General features: G+C 42.1%; 3 protein-coding genes across 4 annotated transcripts in view; 1 reads left to right on the top strand and 2 right to left on the bottom strand.

The window, feature by feature from the left end:
- Window positions 1-3690: 3690 nt before the first annotated feature.
- On the bottom strand, window positions 3691-7423 carry tdp2b (tyrosyl-DNA phosphodiesterase 2b). The gene is made up of 7 exons (XM_072370545.1): window positions 7155-7423; window positions 6783-6904; window positions 6500-6649; window positions 6222-6313; window positions 4924-5042; window positions 4663-4833; window positions 3691-4579 (listed from the first exon to the last, which is right to left on the bottom strand). Exons 1-7 carry the CDS (start codon window positions 7299-7301, stop codon window positions 4298-4300), a joined length of 1083 nt encoding a protein of 360 aa, XP_072226646.1. The 5' UTR covers window positions 7302-7423; the 3' UTR covers window positions 3691-4297.
- A 335-nt stretch (window positions 7424-7758) lies between these two features.
- On the top strand, window positions 7759-9463 carry acot13 (acyl-CoA thioesterase 13). The gene is made up of 3 exons (XM_072370549.1): window positions 7759-7918; window positions 8048-8232; window positions 8514-9463. Exons 1-3 carry the CDS (start codon window positions 7835-7837, stop codon window positions 8671-8673), a joined length of 429 nt encoding a protein of 142 aa, XP_072226650.1. The 5' UTR covers window positions 7759-7834; the 3' UTR covers window positions 8674-9463.
- Window positions 8919-11376, bottom strand: part of cunh6orf62 (chromosome unknown C6orf62 homolog) — a 112084-nt gene continuing 109626 nt past the window's right edge. For both annotated transcript variants that reach the window (XM_072370547.1, XM_072370546.1), the window contains 4 exons: window positions 11149-11325; window positions 10924-11049; window positions 10438-10572; window positions 8919-10312 (listed from right to left, as the gene is read on the bottom strand). In XM_072370547.1, the coding sequence (XP_072226648.1) occupies window positions 10187-10312; window positions 10438-10572; window positions 10924-11049; window positions 11149-11325 (564 nt within the window). In that variant the 3' untranslated portion in view covers window positions 8919-10186. The remainder of the gene's footprint in view (window positions 10313-10437; window positions 10573-10923; window positions 11050-11148; window positions 11326-11376) is intronic.

The raw sequence follows: 11376 nt of genomic DNA, 5'->3' as shown, positions 1-11376 counted from the left end.
TACACTAAACTCGCCATGAACTCTGTTGTCTACGATGATAAAGCAGCTTAAAGCAATTTGTGTCAGTGGGAAACTCCGATATCTGAGCAGATGTTTTCACAGAAACGTGTCGAAGAGTTTCAGCCACTGATTAAATTTCTGCTCTGGCCCCGTTTGTGCTGAGCTGACTCTCGTTTTTTATAAAATCCCTTTTCCATCTCGATGTTGCGATAGCCTCGAGGACTAATCCACAACAACGCCAGACAAAGAAGAGCAATAAAATATGAAAATGTTCATTTGTTTTCCAAATCCGTTTCATTGCTGTGTTTTCACTTTTATGACTTGTAGGAGTTAGTCAGCTCATTTTAAGGGTTTTTGTTTGTTGTGTTTTGTCCTGTCTTTTTTTATTGGGTTTAATTGTGTTTCCTGGCATTTATTTCTCTTCTATACTTTGTAGTTCAAACAAAAGTCACTTTTGTTCTTTGAAATGATTTCTGCTCTCTTTTTGTGATTCCCATGTGTTTGTTTTGTAAGATTTGCTTTTGTTTCTGTCTTCTGTCCCTTCTTGTATGGTTTGAAATTCAGATTTTTTCTCATTTTGTTCAAAGTTTTCTTATTGTGTCTGAAATATTGTTTGTTGTCGTGTTTTTTTTTTTCTCTTCTTTTGTACCCGAAGGCCACTGTACCATTCTCAGCAAGCATCCCTGAACATCATTTGGCTGCATCATCGACCCTCTTGAGAAGAGCGAAAATGTTCTTGCTCACAAGGGTTCGTCTTATCTTGCAAGCTCCTCAATAACTGTCAGTTCTCAAATATTCAGCAGCAGCAATCGACAGTAACACTGTACGGCCAGAAATAATAGTGGCTTCTGGGGCAGTTTGTCAAAGCAATTTCGAAGTGAAGCGGTGATGAATGCAGTTGTGGTGCTTTAGATTGGAGCGTCACTTAAGCTCGCCCTTGCCTTGCTTGTGACAAGCTATCTGTACAGAGGGAGATGAGTGTTTGTGTGCATGGTTCAGGCTGTGTTTGTGAACACACAACTACATAGACTGGATAAGTAGCCCAAAGCCTTTTTGCTTTAATCCCCAATTCAATAGAAAATACAAAAGCCCATATAGATCTCAGCCAGGATTCATCAAACATACAGCAACAGAGCAACTCCTCGTGCCTTTTACTGCTCCATCTGTCACAAGGAGCTGCAGCACAGACTTGTACGCCACTCTTCAAATGAGCCAGCGACCTTTTCTGGGCAGGGGTCAGATGTGTGTCAGATCCATCATCGTCCAACCCCACCTCAAAGAACAAACCTCATCCCAGAGGCTCCCCGCCAGCGCATGGATACGTCCGCACAAAACCAAGAACATTCATTCTGACGGGCCTCAAATGAAAGCCATAGGTCTAACTGTGGGCTATGCTCCTAAAATACATCTGTGAGGCTGATGGTGCTCAACGACACGGTGAGGGAAATTCTAAAAGTAGCCAAACTGGGTGAGGGAAATGATCTTGGAGTACGTCCACGCAGATTTCCAGAGGGAAACTTGTGGTGGGATGTTTACGGATATGTGAGGGAGGAAGACGTTTATTGGCCGCAGGCTGAAGGATCCGCTTCAGGCAGTGGGATAAATCACATGACCTCTTTCTTAACGCAGCTGTTGTCTCCATCTGTACCCTGTATGACCCGCTCTTTATATCTGCGATGTAGCGGGACACTGCGACAGGACTCGTTTGAACTCTGACAGAACTGTTTGGTGAGGCTGCAGAGCTCCATAAATATCACCTGTCCCGATCCTGCACTCGCTGAAATGTTTTCAAATCAAAATGCATTTGTCACATCTACTGAAATGAAAAATGAAAACTACCTGCGTTCAACAAGCAAGTAAAGAAACAAAAAAAAGCAGCAAAGTCTTATAAGAAGTTTCCCAGTAATGTGACTGCGATGGGAAAACGTAACACTGTTAATAATCTTGTGTTTCATATGTAAAAACCATTAGGTTGCACCCATGAATTTATTGAAATGGAAAGCTATCATCAGGTGTTAGCTCTCCTTTGCATAGCAACAAACACACGCTTGCACAGAGGACGCTTACGCTTGTGCACGTGTTCAAACTTAGACGAACTCTGGCCAGATTTGGTCCATGTGTCTTTGCTAATCAGGAACCAAGAAGACAAACGAGGGAGGAAAGGCTGTTCCCAGGGAGGAGTCACATCTGTGTGTCCTCTCCTAAGGTCAGCTCTTCCCTGTGTGTGTCTGTGTCACGGTGCGCGCGAGCTGCCTGCTGAGTCGCCCTGAGAACACGCTCAGATTGAAAACGCAGAGATTTCATGTGGTTTGAGAAGAACTAAAGCTGAGAAACTTGTTCAGCAGCCTCCGTTGAAGCACTCTAACAATCTAACAGGAAAACCACAGATAGTACTCATTTTAAGGGCTGTACACAGTTTAACTGCTAATATATGTGACAATATATGGCTTGATTCTATTTTGTTGAATGGAAATTATGTGACAAGGTATCAGAGGTGACGCTGCAGAATTTGTGTAATTATGTAACACGTTACATTTCTAATTTACACGTTAAGTTTCTAAGTGTAAAACTTGTTCCGCATACTTTGTAAATGCCCATCCAATGCTGATTTTTACATCTAATTGCAGTTTAGCCCTTCTGTCATATAGAACTGTGTTCCTGTCTTAGTTTAAAAACCAATACAATCCCTCCAGAGTCTCAGTTTACACACAGACTCACATCTCTTTCAAATATTTATTTTATTTTGTTCAGTGCCGTAGCCTTTACAAACTGAAATGGAATTTAAGTTTATACTGCTCTCTAGTGGTAAAACGGCAACACTACATATGACATTATACCATTCATCCATTGTCTGTACCTGCTTACTCCAACTAAGGTGGGGGGGGGGGGGGGGGGGGGGGGGGGGTGATATTGGACCCTACTCCAGCTGTCCTTGGGCGAGACATATGTGCAGCGACTTATGGAAATGTGCTAACAAAAAAAAAAGGAAAATGCAGTACATTAGGAAAAAAAAAAAGAGAAAAAAGTTTGTACAGTGTCTTTAAGTAATCTTCAGGAATAGTTCTCCAGGCTTCTTGAAGGACTTTCCAAAGCTGATGATCCCACACTGCTTCAATAATGTTGAGGTCCAGGCTCTAGGGAGGATTCATCCTCCCTCTTTTCCCTTCCATAAGAATTGCCTCTTGAAAGCCACTGTGACATGGAGACTGTTTCTGATGAGGCTTCAGTGATCAGTAGATGGATCAACTGAAGGGCCAGATGTATTTGTCAGGCCATGCCTGGATTTTTTTTCCCTCTATTTCATAAGGAAAATACCTTCAGATACTGCTTATCTGCTGTAAATTGTTTTGTTTTATTTAAAGCCTGCCTTTCTTTCAAGGGCATACTTTGCACCGTGTGGAGCTATGCAAGGCTTTCAGCTTATAACTCTGGGAATTGCCTTCTTTGGTGCAAAAATGGCTATTTAATGTCTGTCAAACTGTGTCATCTTTTGCAATTTCATAGATGCAACTGAAACAAAAGCGCCTTTTGCGACAGGTTGCTGCCAACAAAGTAGCTAAAGAGACAATTTTAAAGTGATTTTTAAACCAAGTTGTCTATTATGTGTAGATGGTTGAATGAGTCATAGGTCAGTGTTGAATGGTTTATACAAAAAACACATTCCTTTGAAAAATGGTCCGATACAAGGACTCAACTGAAAACAGGTTAAAAAAGCAGCAAATTAAAAAAATTTTTTGAAAGATCTAAAGAAAGTCTAGAGAACGGACCACTTTTACAGATTATACAAACGTTTGGCTCCTTGGAAGCAAAATATGAAAGAGGACCTTTAAGCAGTACCACCTATATCTGGAAATAGCTTTTAAGATGACAGAAGCTCAAAAGAACATCTTTTTCAGCCTCAAATGATGCGACATTGTGACCAAGACCTTTAAGTTTAAAAAACTATCTGCTGAAAAACATCATGTATAGATTAATAGACTGACGGGGTTCATTTTTGCAGCCATTTCCAGGGTGATCAACGGACTTTCAAACTTCAAAACCGAAATCACATCATTTTTTTTATTCACTGGTACTTCACACATTTCACTGGCTGCTAAAATAAACACTGAAGCTAAAAGCGATCAAACTGAATCAAGAAAAAATATCTAACAGTCAAACGTCAGCTTAGGTTAGAACATCTTTTGGAGAAAAAGTCCAAATGTGGTCCAAACCCAACTGTTCACCGAACACAAAAAACAGAAAACCATCTGATCTGAAATAGATTGAACTGGAATGGTCCTTCTTGCTTTGTGTGTTTCTACTCAGCAGTGAAGCTACAGTAAATTCCCCAGTGATCACTTGTGTAGCGGCCACAGTCCAGCTTCTCCAGCCCCACCAGAGCCATATGATCTGGGGCCAGATGTGGGACTCCTTCCTTTGTAGCTGGACGGAAGTAAATGCGGTCAAAGCGGCAGCGGCTGATGTAAGGAACAGTCTTGTTGCTGTTGGCTTTGGTATCCCACGTGTAGCGGCAGTGCTCCTGCTTGCCCAGTCGCTCCCACACGTCACAGACGGTGGATGGCAGGCCTACTTTGGCCACCTGACAGTGAAAACGGAGCAAATATAACCAAAGAGTAAATTCAACAGCATGTGTGTGGCCACAAGTCAACTGGCTGAACCAACCTCAGTGTCCCTCAGGTTTGTGTCTCCTCCAAAAAGGATGGTGACATCATCAGGTGCATCTTTCATCTTCTGCATCACCACCTGCAGCTGTTTCATGCGCTCTGCTGAGTGGGCCTTGCAGCTTTCAAGGTGAGATGTCATCAGGCACAGCTTCTGACTTTTGAAAGTCACCTGATTTAAACAAAGGAAAATGCCCCTCTGTGTCACATTCAGGTGGACTAACTCAAGTTTATAAAATACAACCAGTGATGGTGCGCAAACCTGAGCTACAAGGAGATTCCTCATCATCTGTGTGGTGGGGTAAGTTACTATATCACTCTCCAAAAATTTGAATCGTGACTTCTTCAGCATCATCCCTGTGAAATACGCCTCCTCACCACCTGCTCAGAACAAGTTCAGAGAAGGAAATGGATAGCAATCGGTCCCAAAACATCAACACCCGCTTTATGGATAACAATTTGTAATGGAAATTCTTGTGAAATGTAGCTGCGGCTTGAGGTAAAGGCAGAGCATGAAACGTAAGACAATTCATCTGAAAGAGAGAAAAATACTTTTTGTAAACTGTTGTGAAGCCTGGATTTCAGAAGACTCGAGAGAAGTTAATCAGCACGACTAAAGGCAGCAAATCATCAGATCAGACACCAGATTACTCTCTTCCACTACTTGTTGAAACTGTACACCTTAAAGCACAGACTCTGATGTGAATACTGGTTTTTGTTTCAGATAAGATGTACCATCTGCTGGCTAAGACAGCTTTGTGACCTGGACATGATGTTTCCACACAGGACATATCTACACTCTGTTGTAGTGACAACAGCTAAGGCCATTCTCCAGAAATCCCTCCGATTACCAGATATTCTGTTCCTGAAAGGTGGAATCTAATCCCTTAAACCTAAATACTGCACAAAACACATCTAGGCTTATATGCTTTGAGCATTTTCACAGTGTCGTGACTCATACGTGACTCATAAGCCACAAGATTTCATTACTTTCAGCTACTTTGCTAAAGCAAAGAGACCCTCCTCAGTCAATCTGAGGATCAGCCGTTCGATCCACAGACCCTCCAGAGGGATCGAGGTCAAAACACTGAACCCCACTGATGAGCTCATTGTAAATATTAGAGAAGACGAAGTGCTGTATGACTGTATATGAATGGATAAATGGCAAACACACCGAGAAGCACTTTTAAAAGATAGTAACAGTTAAAATGTGGGCATTTGCTGACCGAGTGCTTAAAGACAAACAGGAGCACCGAGACAGCACAAACACCTCCATGGCCAAATACTGTAGCTTAGTTTCTGTTAAAGTGATCCTGATATGCACCAAATTTCAGTAAGTCCTTCCTTTGCTCCTGCTCCAACTCTCCTCTCATTTATGATGCAATTACTCTGACAATAATAATTTCATTCTTTGCAAGTGTGACAGTATGCATCAACCAGCATCCTGAAACCAAGGCAACCGAACAGAATTCAGTCTTCATCATTATGTACACGCATGCTTTTCCTACTGTGGCAATGGCAGCAAGTATTCAGCAGCAAGACCTTGGGAACATACTTTACCTTCAATGATTAGGTAGCTGACAGCCCGTTTCTTCAAGTACTGGACATAGGGTGGAATGAGCTCCTGTAGGAACACCACGTCAGGAGTGTATCTGTGTAAGAGGAAGAATCACTGTGAATATCATTTGCCTTCTTTCTGTTCAATAACCCAAGGAGGTGGTCAGACATGTGAGCAAACTTTGTGTATTCAGGGAACAGAGAACAGCTCCTATATCATGGCCACCTCCCCCGAAAAAGTCGATATCCAAAAGAGTGCGATAGTTGTAAAACTTGCTTACAGTACTAAATAGGAACATAAGCCTCTTGCACGCTCGGCAAGGTTGTCTGTATCGAGCCCGTCCACGTTCCAGGAAATCAGGGACAGCTTGCCGTCATCTTCCTCCGAGGGTTTCTGCGCACTGGCAGGACTGTCTCCGGTCAAATCTATGCTGGAAATGTTTCACAGACAGTCACAGTACTGTAAGCTGAGTCATTGAGGGGTGGCTGGTTAAAAAAAAAAAGAGGAGTCATCTTGACACACACAGTCATATGAACTTGGGGCAGTGAATACAGTAGACTCACCAGTCTTCTGGGGGTTTTTCTTGGACCTTCTGCCTCTTAGCTTTGGGGCTACCATCATTCTCTGGAAAATCTCCTTCAAATACTCTCTCCATGTCTGCCTCAAAGAACGAGTTCAAAGCTCTCTGAAAGTAAAGTTACAGCTTTATTTTTTCCACATTTGTAGTTGTAATAAAAAGAACCAGGGCCTGATTGCATGTTACCTTAATTCCACAGGCAAAACGATTATTAAGAGAAGTTTACCCACGGACTCTTACCGAATTAATTAAATAAGCTGCAGCTGTGTTGAACTGCAATTAAAGATGAACATACTGGTCCACAACTATGGCATTCCCTCTCAAGTCAACCACAACTGTGACATACAGACCACTGTACCTCCGTCTCCCAATCGTTTTCTGCCAGGTAGCACTGAGCCACGGCACTGTCAGTTCCCGCTATCACAGCAAACTCGTCGCAGAGACGTGCTCTGTCTTTTTCCACGTCTGAAACAGACGGTTGGTCCGAGCCCGATGTGGAGGCCATGTTCCCACAGGCACCAGTTTTTAAAAACACAACTGTTAATTCAAATTTTGAGTCATGTGCAATTGTTTGTCTATTTTCACTCTGCAAGTTTTCCCAGCCCGGTGTAGCAGTGAAAAACGTCCGGGTGAAATTGCAAAATATGCTCTTGAAAGGTAGAAATCCAATGGGTGGGCGGGGTAAAATTTGGGTTTGTAAATAATTTTGATAGACGACTAGTAATTAAACTCTAATAAATTTATGTATGAAAACTGCCAGAGCCCTGATCAAGGCCAAATTTAAAGTTAATTTTATCTGCTCTATGTTATAAAAAAGAAATAGAAAAATAATTTAAAAAAGGTTAAATGTAGCGTTATTGATAAATATGACCATATATTGGTATCAATCGTATGATTTTACGTTTATGAACTTCCCTACAGATCTGACGCACATTAACCAAAACGCGAAAATTTCACCCGGATGATTTATCGAGCACCACAGTTTCCGGTGTGAAATAAACACAAGTTTGACATTGGCCTTGTTTATCTGCGGTAAACATGGGCCCGCTGACTTTAAACGCGTTAAAACAAATCATGAGAGCAATGGTCGATAACCCAGGCTTCGACAGAGTCTTGAGCAAGGTAAAGATGTTACGTTTATAAGATGCTTTATCACGCATTTCGGATCGAGCACGGAGTGTGTTGCAAACTTTGTTCAGCTGTACGGTGTCCGCGTTGTTGTACTGCCACAGACGGCTGTGTCTTCTACAGGTGGACGTCTTGTCTGCCAGCCCGGGTAAGGTGGTGTGTGAGATGCGGGTGGAAGAGGAGCACACTAACCGCGGCGGGACGCTGCACGGGGGGATGACAGCCACCCTGGTGGATGTCATCTCCACCATCGCTATAATGAACAGTGAGAGGGGGGCTCCCGGAGTCAGTGTGGACATGAACATAACGTGAGTTATATATATATAAACTTGTTTTTTACTTATTTGCACTTACAGATCTAAACACGCCAAAAAATCTGCTCTTATCATTTGAATTGGCCGATGCCGCCAAAAGAAAGCTGCAGTATTCAGTCAGTTAACTGCGCATTTTCTGTCTTTTGTTGGTCTAAATGTGACCAAATATGAACGTTCAATTCTGAAGTGCTGATAAGTGTTAAGCTGATAAAATATAACTGAAATGATTTAAAATTAAATTTCTAAACAACAGTTAACGTGGAAAAATGTTACAGGTATATGAACGCTGCAAAGATGGGCGAGGACGTACTCATCACTGCGCAGGTCCTGAAGCAAGGGCGGACACTGGCCTTTGCCACTGTAGATCTCACCAGCAAAGCCACGGGGAAGCTCCTTGCACAAGGAAGACACACTAAGCACCTTGGCAGAAGCTAAACTATCTCCCATGTGCCTGTCTGTAAATTACATGGATCTTCAGTGCCACAACAAAGGACTCTGAAGATAGTAACGAGCTTCTGTCTGTATATAAGTTATATAAGAACCAGATTTTGTACAGTGTTTGGTGCCACAACTCCATGTTATTATTGCTGGGCACTTCAAGTGTTAATAGTAAGAGAAATGAGCCGTCACTCCTGTCAATGATTCACAGACATGCAATAAAAAAAAAACTGGACAAAAGGTTATGCTTTCAGAATTTGCACTGTATTGGGATATGCTCAGCAGTATTGATTTGAGAACCAACAGAAAAAAAGAACCAGTTACATGCCGTAAACCTTTTGAACTGAACATACTGAATCAACAAGGAGCAAAATCATATGCAACTATGTACTTTTCAGTCTTTGGCGAGAAAGCCTACTGAACCCAATTTCAAATCGACAAGCGTGGCAGCAAATTATCTGCATTTTAGTCGGTCAAATTAAGCACAAATCACTTAGCTCTTAGCAGGTTTTGTTAGGTATGTTAAACATTAAATCCGTCACTTCATTTTCTCACCAACCCACATCCCAAACAAAAAAAAAAAAAAAAACAAAAGCATAAAACATCAGATTTCAGTAGCTTAAATGAATAGTGCATGAATGGCTTGAACGGTGAAAATTACCATCGACATCCAACCAACATCTCTCAACTTTGTGTACAATGCCTTTCAAGACACTCAAGATTTCAGCAAAGTCCTGCCTAGTATGTTTCAGAGAAAAGCAAATGACACAAAAACATCTTTGAAAAAGTCCAGCAAAAATAACTAAGGCTGTTTATAAGAAGCAATACCTACACCATATGATTTGACAGATACTGTTCATCTTGTTATATCTGCTTCTACAGGCGATTTAACACCCGATCACACCTGTCCTTGGTCAAAAGATTGCACAAGGTTGTTTTGTGACATTACAAACAAGCTTTAACAATCCTTTATGACAACAAGGATATTATACACGTCCATCTGAGAACCACCGTGAAGACCTGTGTATTGCTTGTTCCTGTTTTGATGCAACATAAAGAGTTCCTTCAATGACCGGCGCTGTTGACAATGTGGCTCCAAGAGAACAACCAACCACTCAAAATCAATGTTCGTGCAGGTTCAAATGAAAGGAAAAAAAAAAAAAGAAAAAAAAAAAGTGTATGGGTGGGTGAGGAGGAGGGAATGAAGAGGATGTAAAATCAAATGAAAAAAATTCAGAACCAATCCAATAATGACAGAAAATTGGAGGAATATTGGAAGTGTGAGCAGGAGGGGGAGGGGGGGGGGGGGGGGGAATAAAAGGCATGGAAACTGAATCAGCTTCAGGTCAGGGGGGAGGAGAGTGGGTGGGGAACAAAAAGGAGATCCAAGCATAAGTTCAAATCTTTTAAAGGGAAAGGGAGGAGATGAGTACATAAATTTGCTTCTGAAGGCTTAGGCAGGATGGAGAGGAAAGGCTTGTCTCTGTGTGGCTGGGTGGAGCAAGAAGCCTTAATCAGGCATGTACGGGCGGAGGTGATCCTCGATGTCTCCAACACCCCAGCAGGTCAGCTGGTCCTGGGGCAAGTACAGGCAGAGGCTGCACAACTTGAAAACTGTGGCCTTGGTTTTAGGAGTCTGAAAGCATCAGATAGAGGGGAAAAAAAAAACAAAAACAAAACGCATTTGTGGACAAGTATTTTCGATGGGCGACTTTTCAGAACTTCAAAACAACTGTTCACCAATTCAGCGGACTGACTTACTTGTAAGTGTTGTCTATCCATGAAGAGAAATACAGACTGAGTTGGGTTGTTCATGACCATTCCAGCCTTGTCTTTACGACCCAAAGCATGCAAGCACTGCTTCTCATAGTCTCCATGATGAAACTCAAACTTGGCCTGCAAAAAAAACAGAAAATGTGTGTTACATGCAGAGTTGGCACCGCTAACACATCTAATTTATGTAAAAGGTCTACACAGTAAATGTATACTTTCTGTTAATGTGCACAATAACGTTACATTTCACTCAAAAAGAGTGCATCTACAGTTCTACTGTTATTCTCGATCATCAATGTTGCTCAGGGAGATTGGGCCATACGTTTGAATCTGGGTTTTAGTCTTGCTCAAGATTTGGTTTTAGCCAAACTGACACACCCTAATCTCATGCATACAAGATGTCTGTGGCAAACAAGAGCGATGACCGGTGTCAAATATTAACACAGAATGATCCGATAGGTGCCAGAGTCTGACCTGAACAGGCCTAAAGGGTTCATCATCAGCCCCTTTCCACCTGGAGAACAGCAGACAGACAATCTTCTCAATATCATTGCGTGGCCAAAGGATAAAATCCATTTCTTGTGTGCAGCCTATCACATCCTGTAATGACATTAAAAAGACAGACAGACAAATCATTTAATAAAAAGCAGAGGTTTTCCTCCTCAGGCCGACCCGTCCGCAGATGGTTCACGATCTTACCCTTCGCATCGACTGGTATCTGGGAGCGTGTAGCTGCACAACGTCTTTTTGCAGGAGTTCAATCGAACTCTCGAGAGAGTAGCTGGAATCGCGCACACCTCGTAGGATGTTTTCTTCATAGTTGTTGGTCATCACAGGCACCACTTCAGCTACCTCAAAAAGTGCAGACTTCTTCTTCTGTAAGAGAAAAGACAAATGCAACTTTAAGCCGCTGGCCGTATATTCAGC

This window comes from Leuresthes tenuis, unplaced genomic scaffold (assembly GCF_036924035.1).
Source record: "Leuresthes tenuis unplaced genomic scaffold, fLeuTen1.0.hap1 SCAF_18, whole genome shotgun sequence".
Classification (NCBI taxonomy): Eukaryota; Metazoa; Chordata; class Actinopteri; order Atheriniformes; family Atherinopsidae; genus Leuresthes; species Leuresthes tenuis.
This window is presented reverse-complemented; position numbering and strand designations above follow the sequence as displayed.

Bases quoted from the DNA above. Each gene is read 5' to 3' on its own strand.
- tdp2b (XM_072370545.1), bottom strand. From the start codon at position 7,301: ATGGCCTCCACATCGGGCTCGGACCAACCGTCTGTTTCAGACGTGGAA. The intron at 6,650-6,782 runs GTGAGTCTACTG...AAACATTTCCAG, and splicing joins GAAAAACCCCCAGAAGACTG to CATAGATTTGACCGGAGACA. The intron at 6,314-6,499 runs GTAAGCAAGTTT...CCTCTTACACAG, and splicing joins TTATGTTCCTATTTAGTACT to ATACACTCCTGACGTGGTGT.
- acot13 (XM_072370549.1), top strand. From the start codon at position 7,835: ATGGGCCCGCTGACTTTAAACGCGTTAAAACAAATCATGAGAGCAATG. The intron at 7,919-8,047 runs GTAAAGATGTTA...TGTCTTCTACAG, and splicing joins TCGACAGAGTCTTGAGCAAG to GTGGACGTCTTGTCTGCCAG. The intron at 8,233-8,513 runs GTGAGTTATATA...AAAATGTTACAG, and splicing joins AGTGTGGACATGAACATAAC to GTATATGAACGCTGCAAAGA.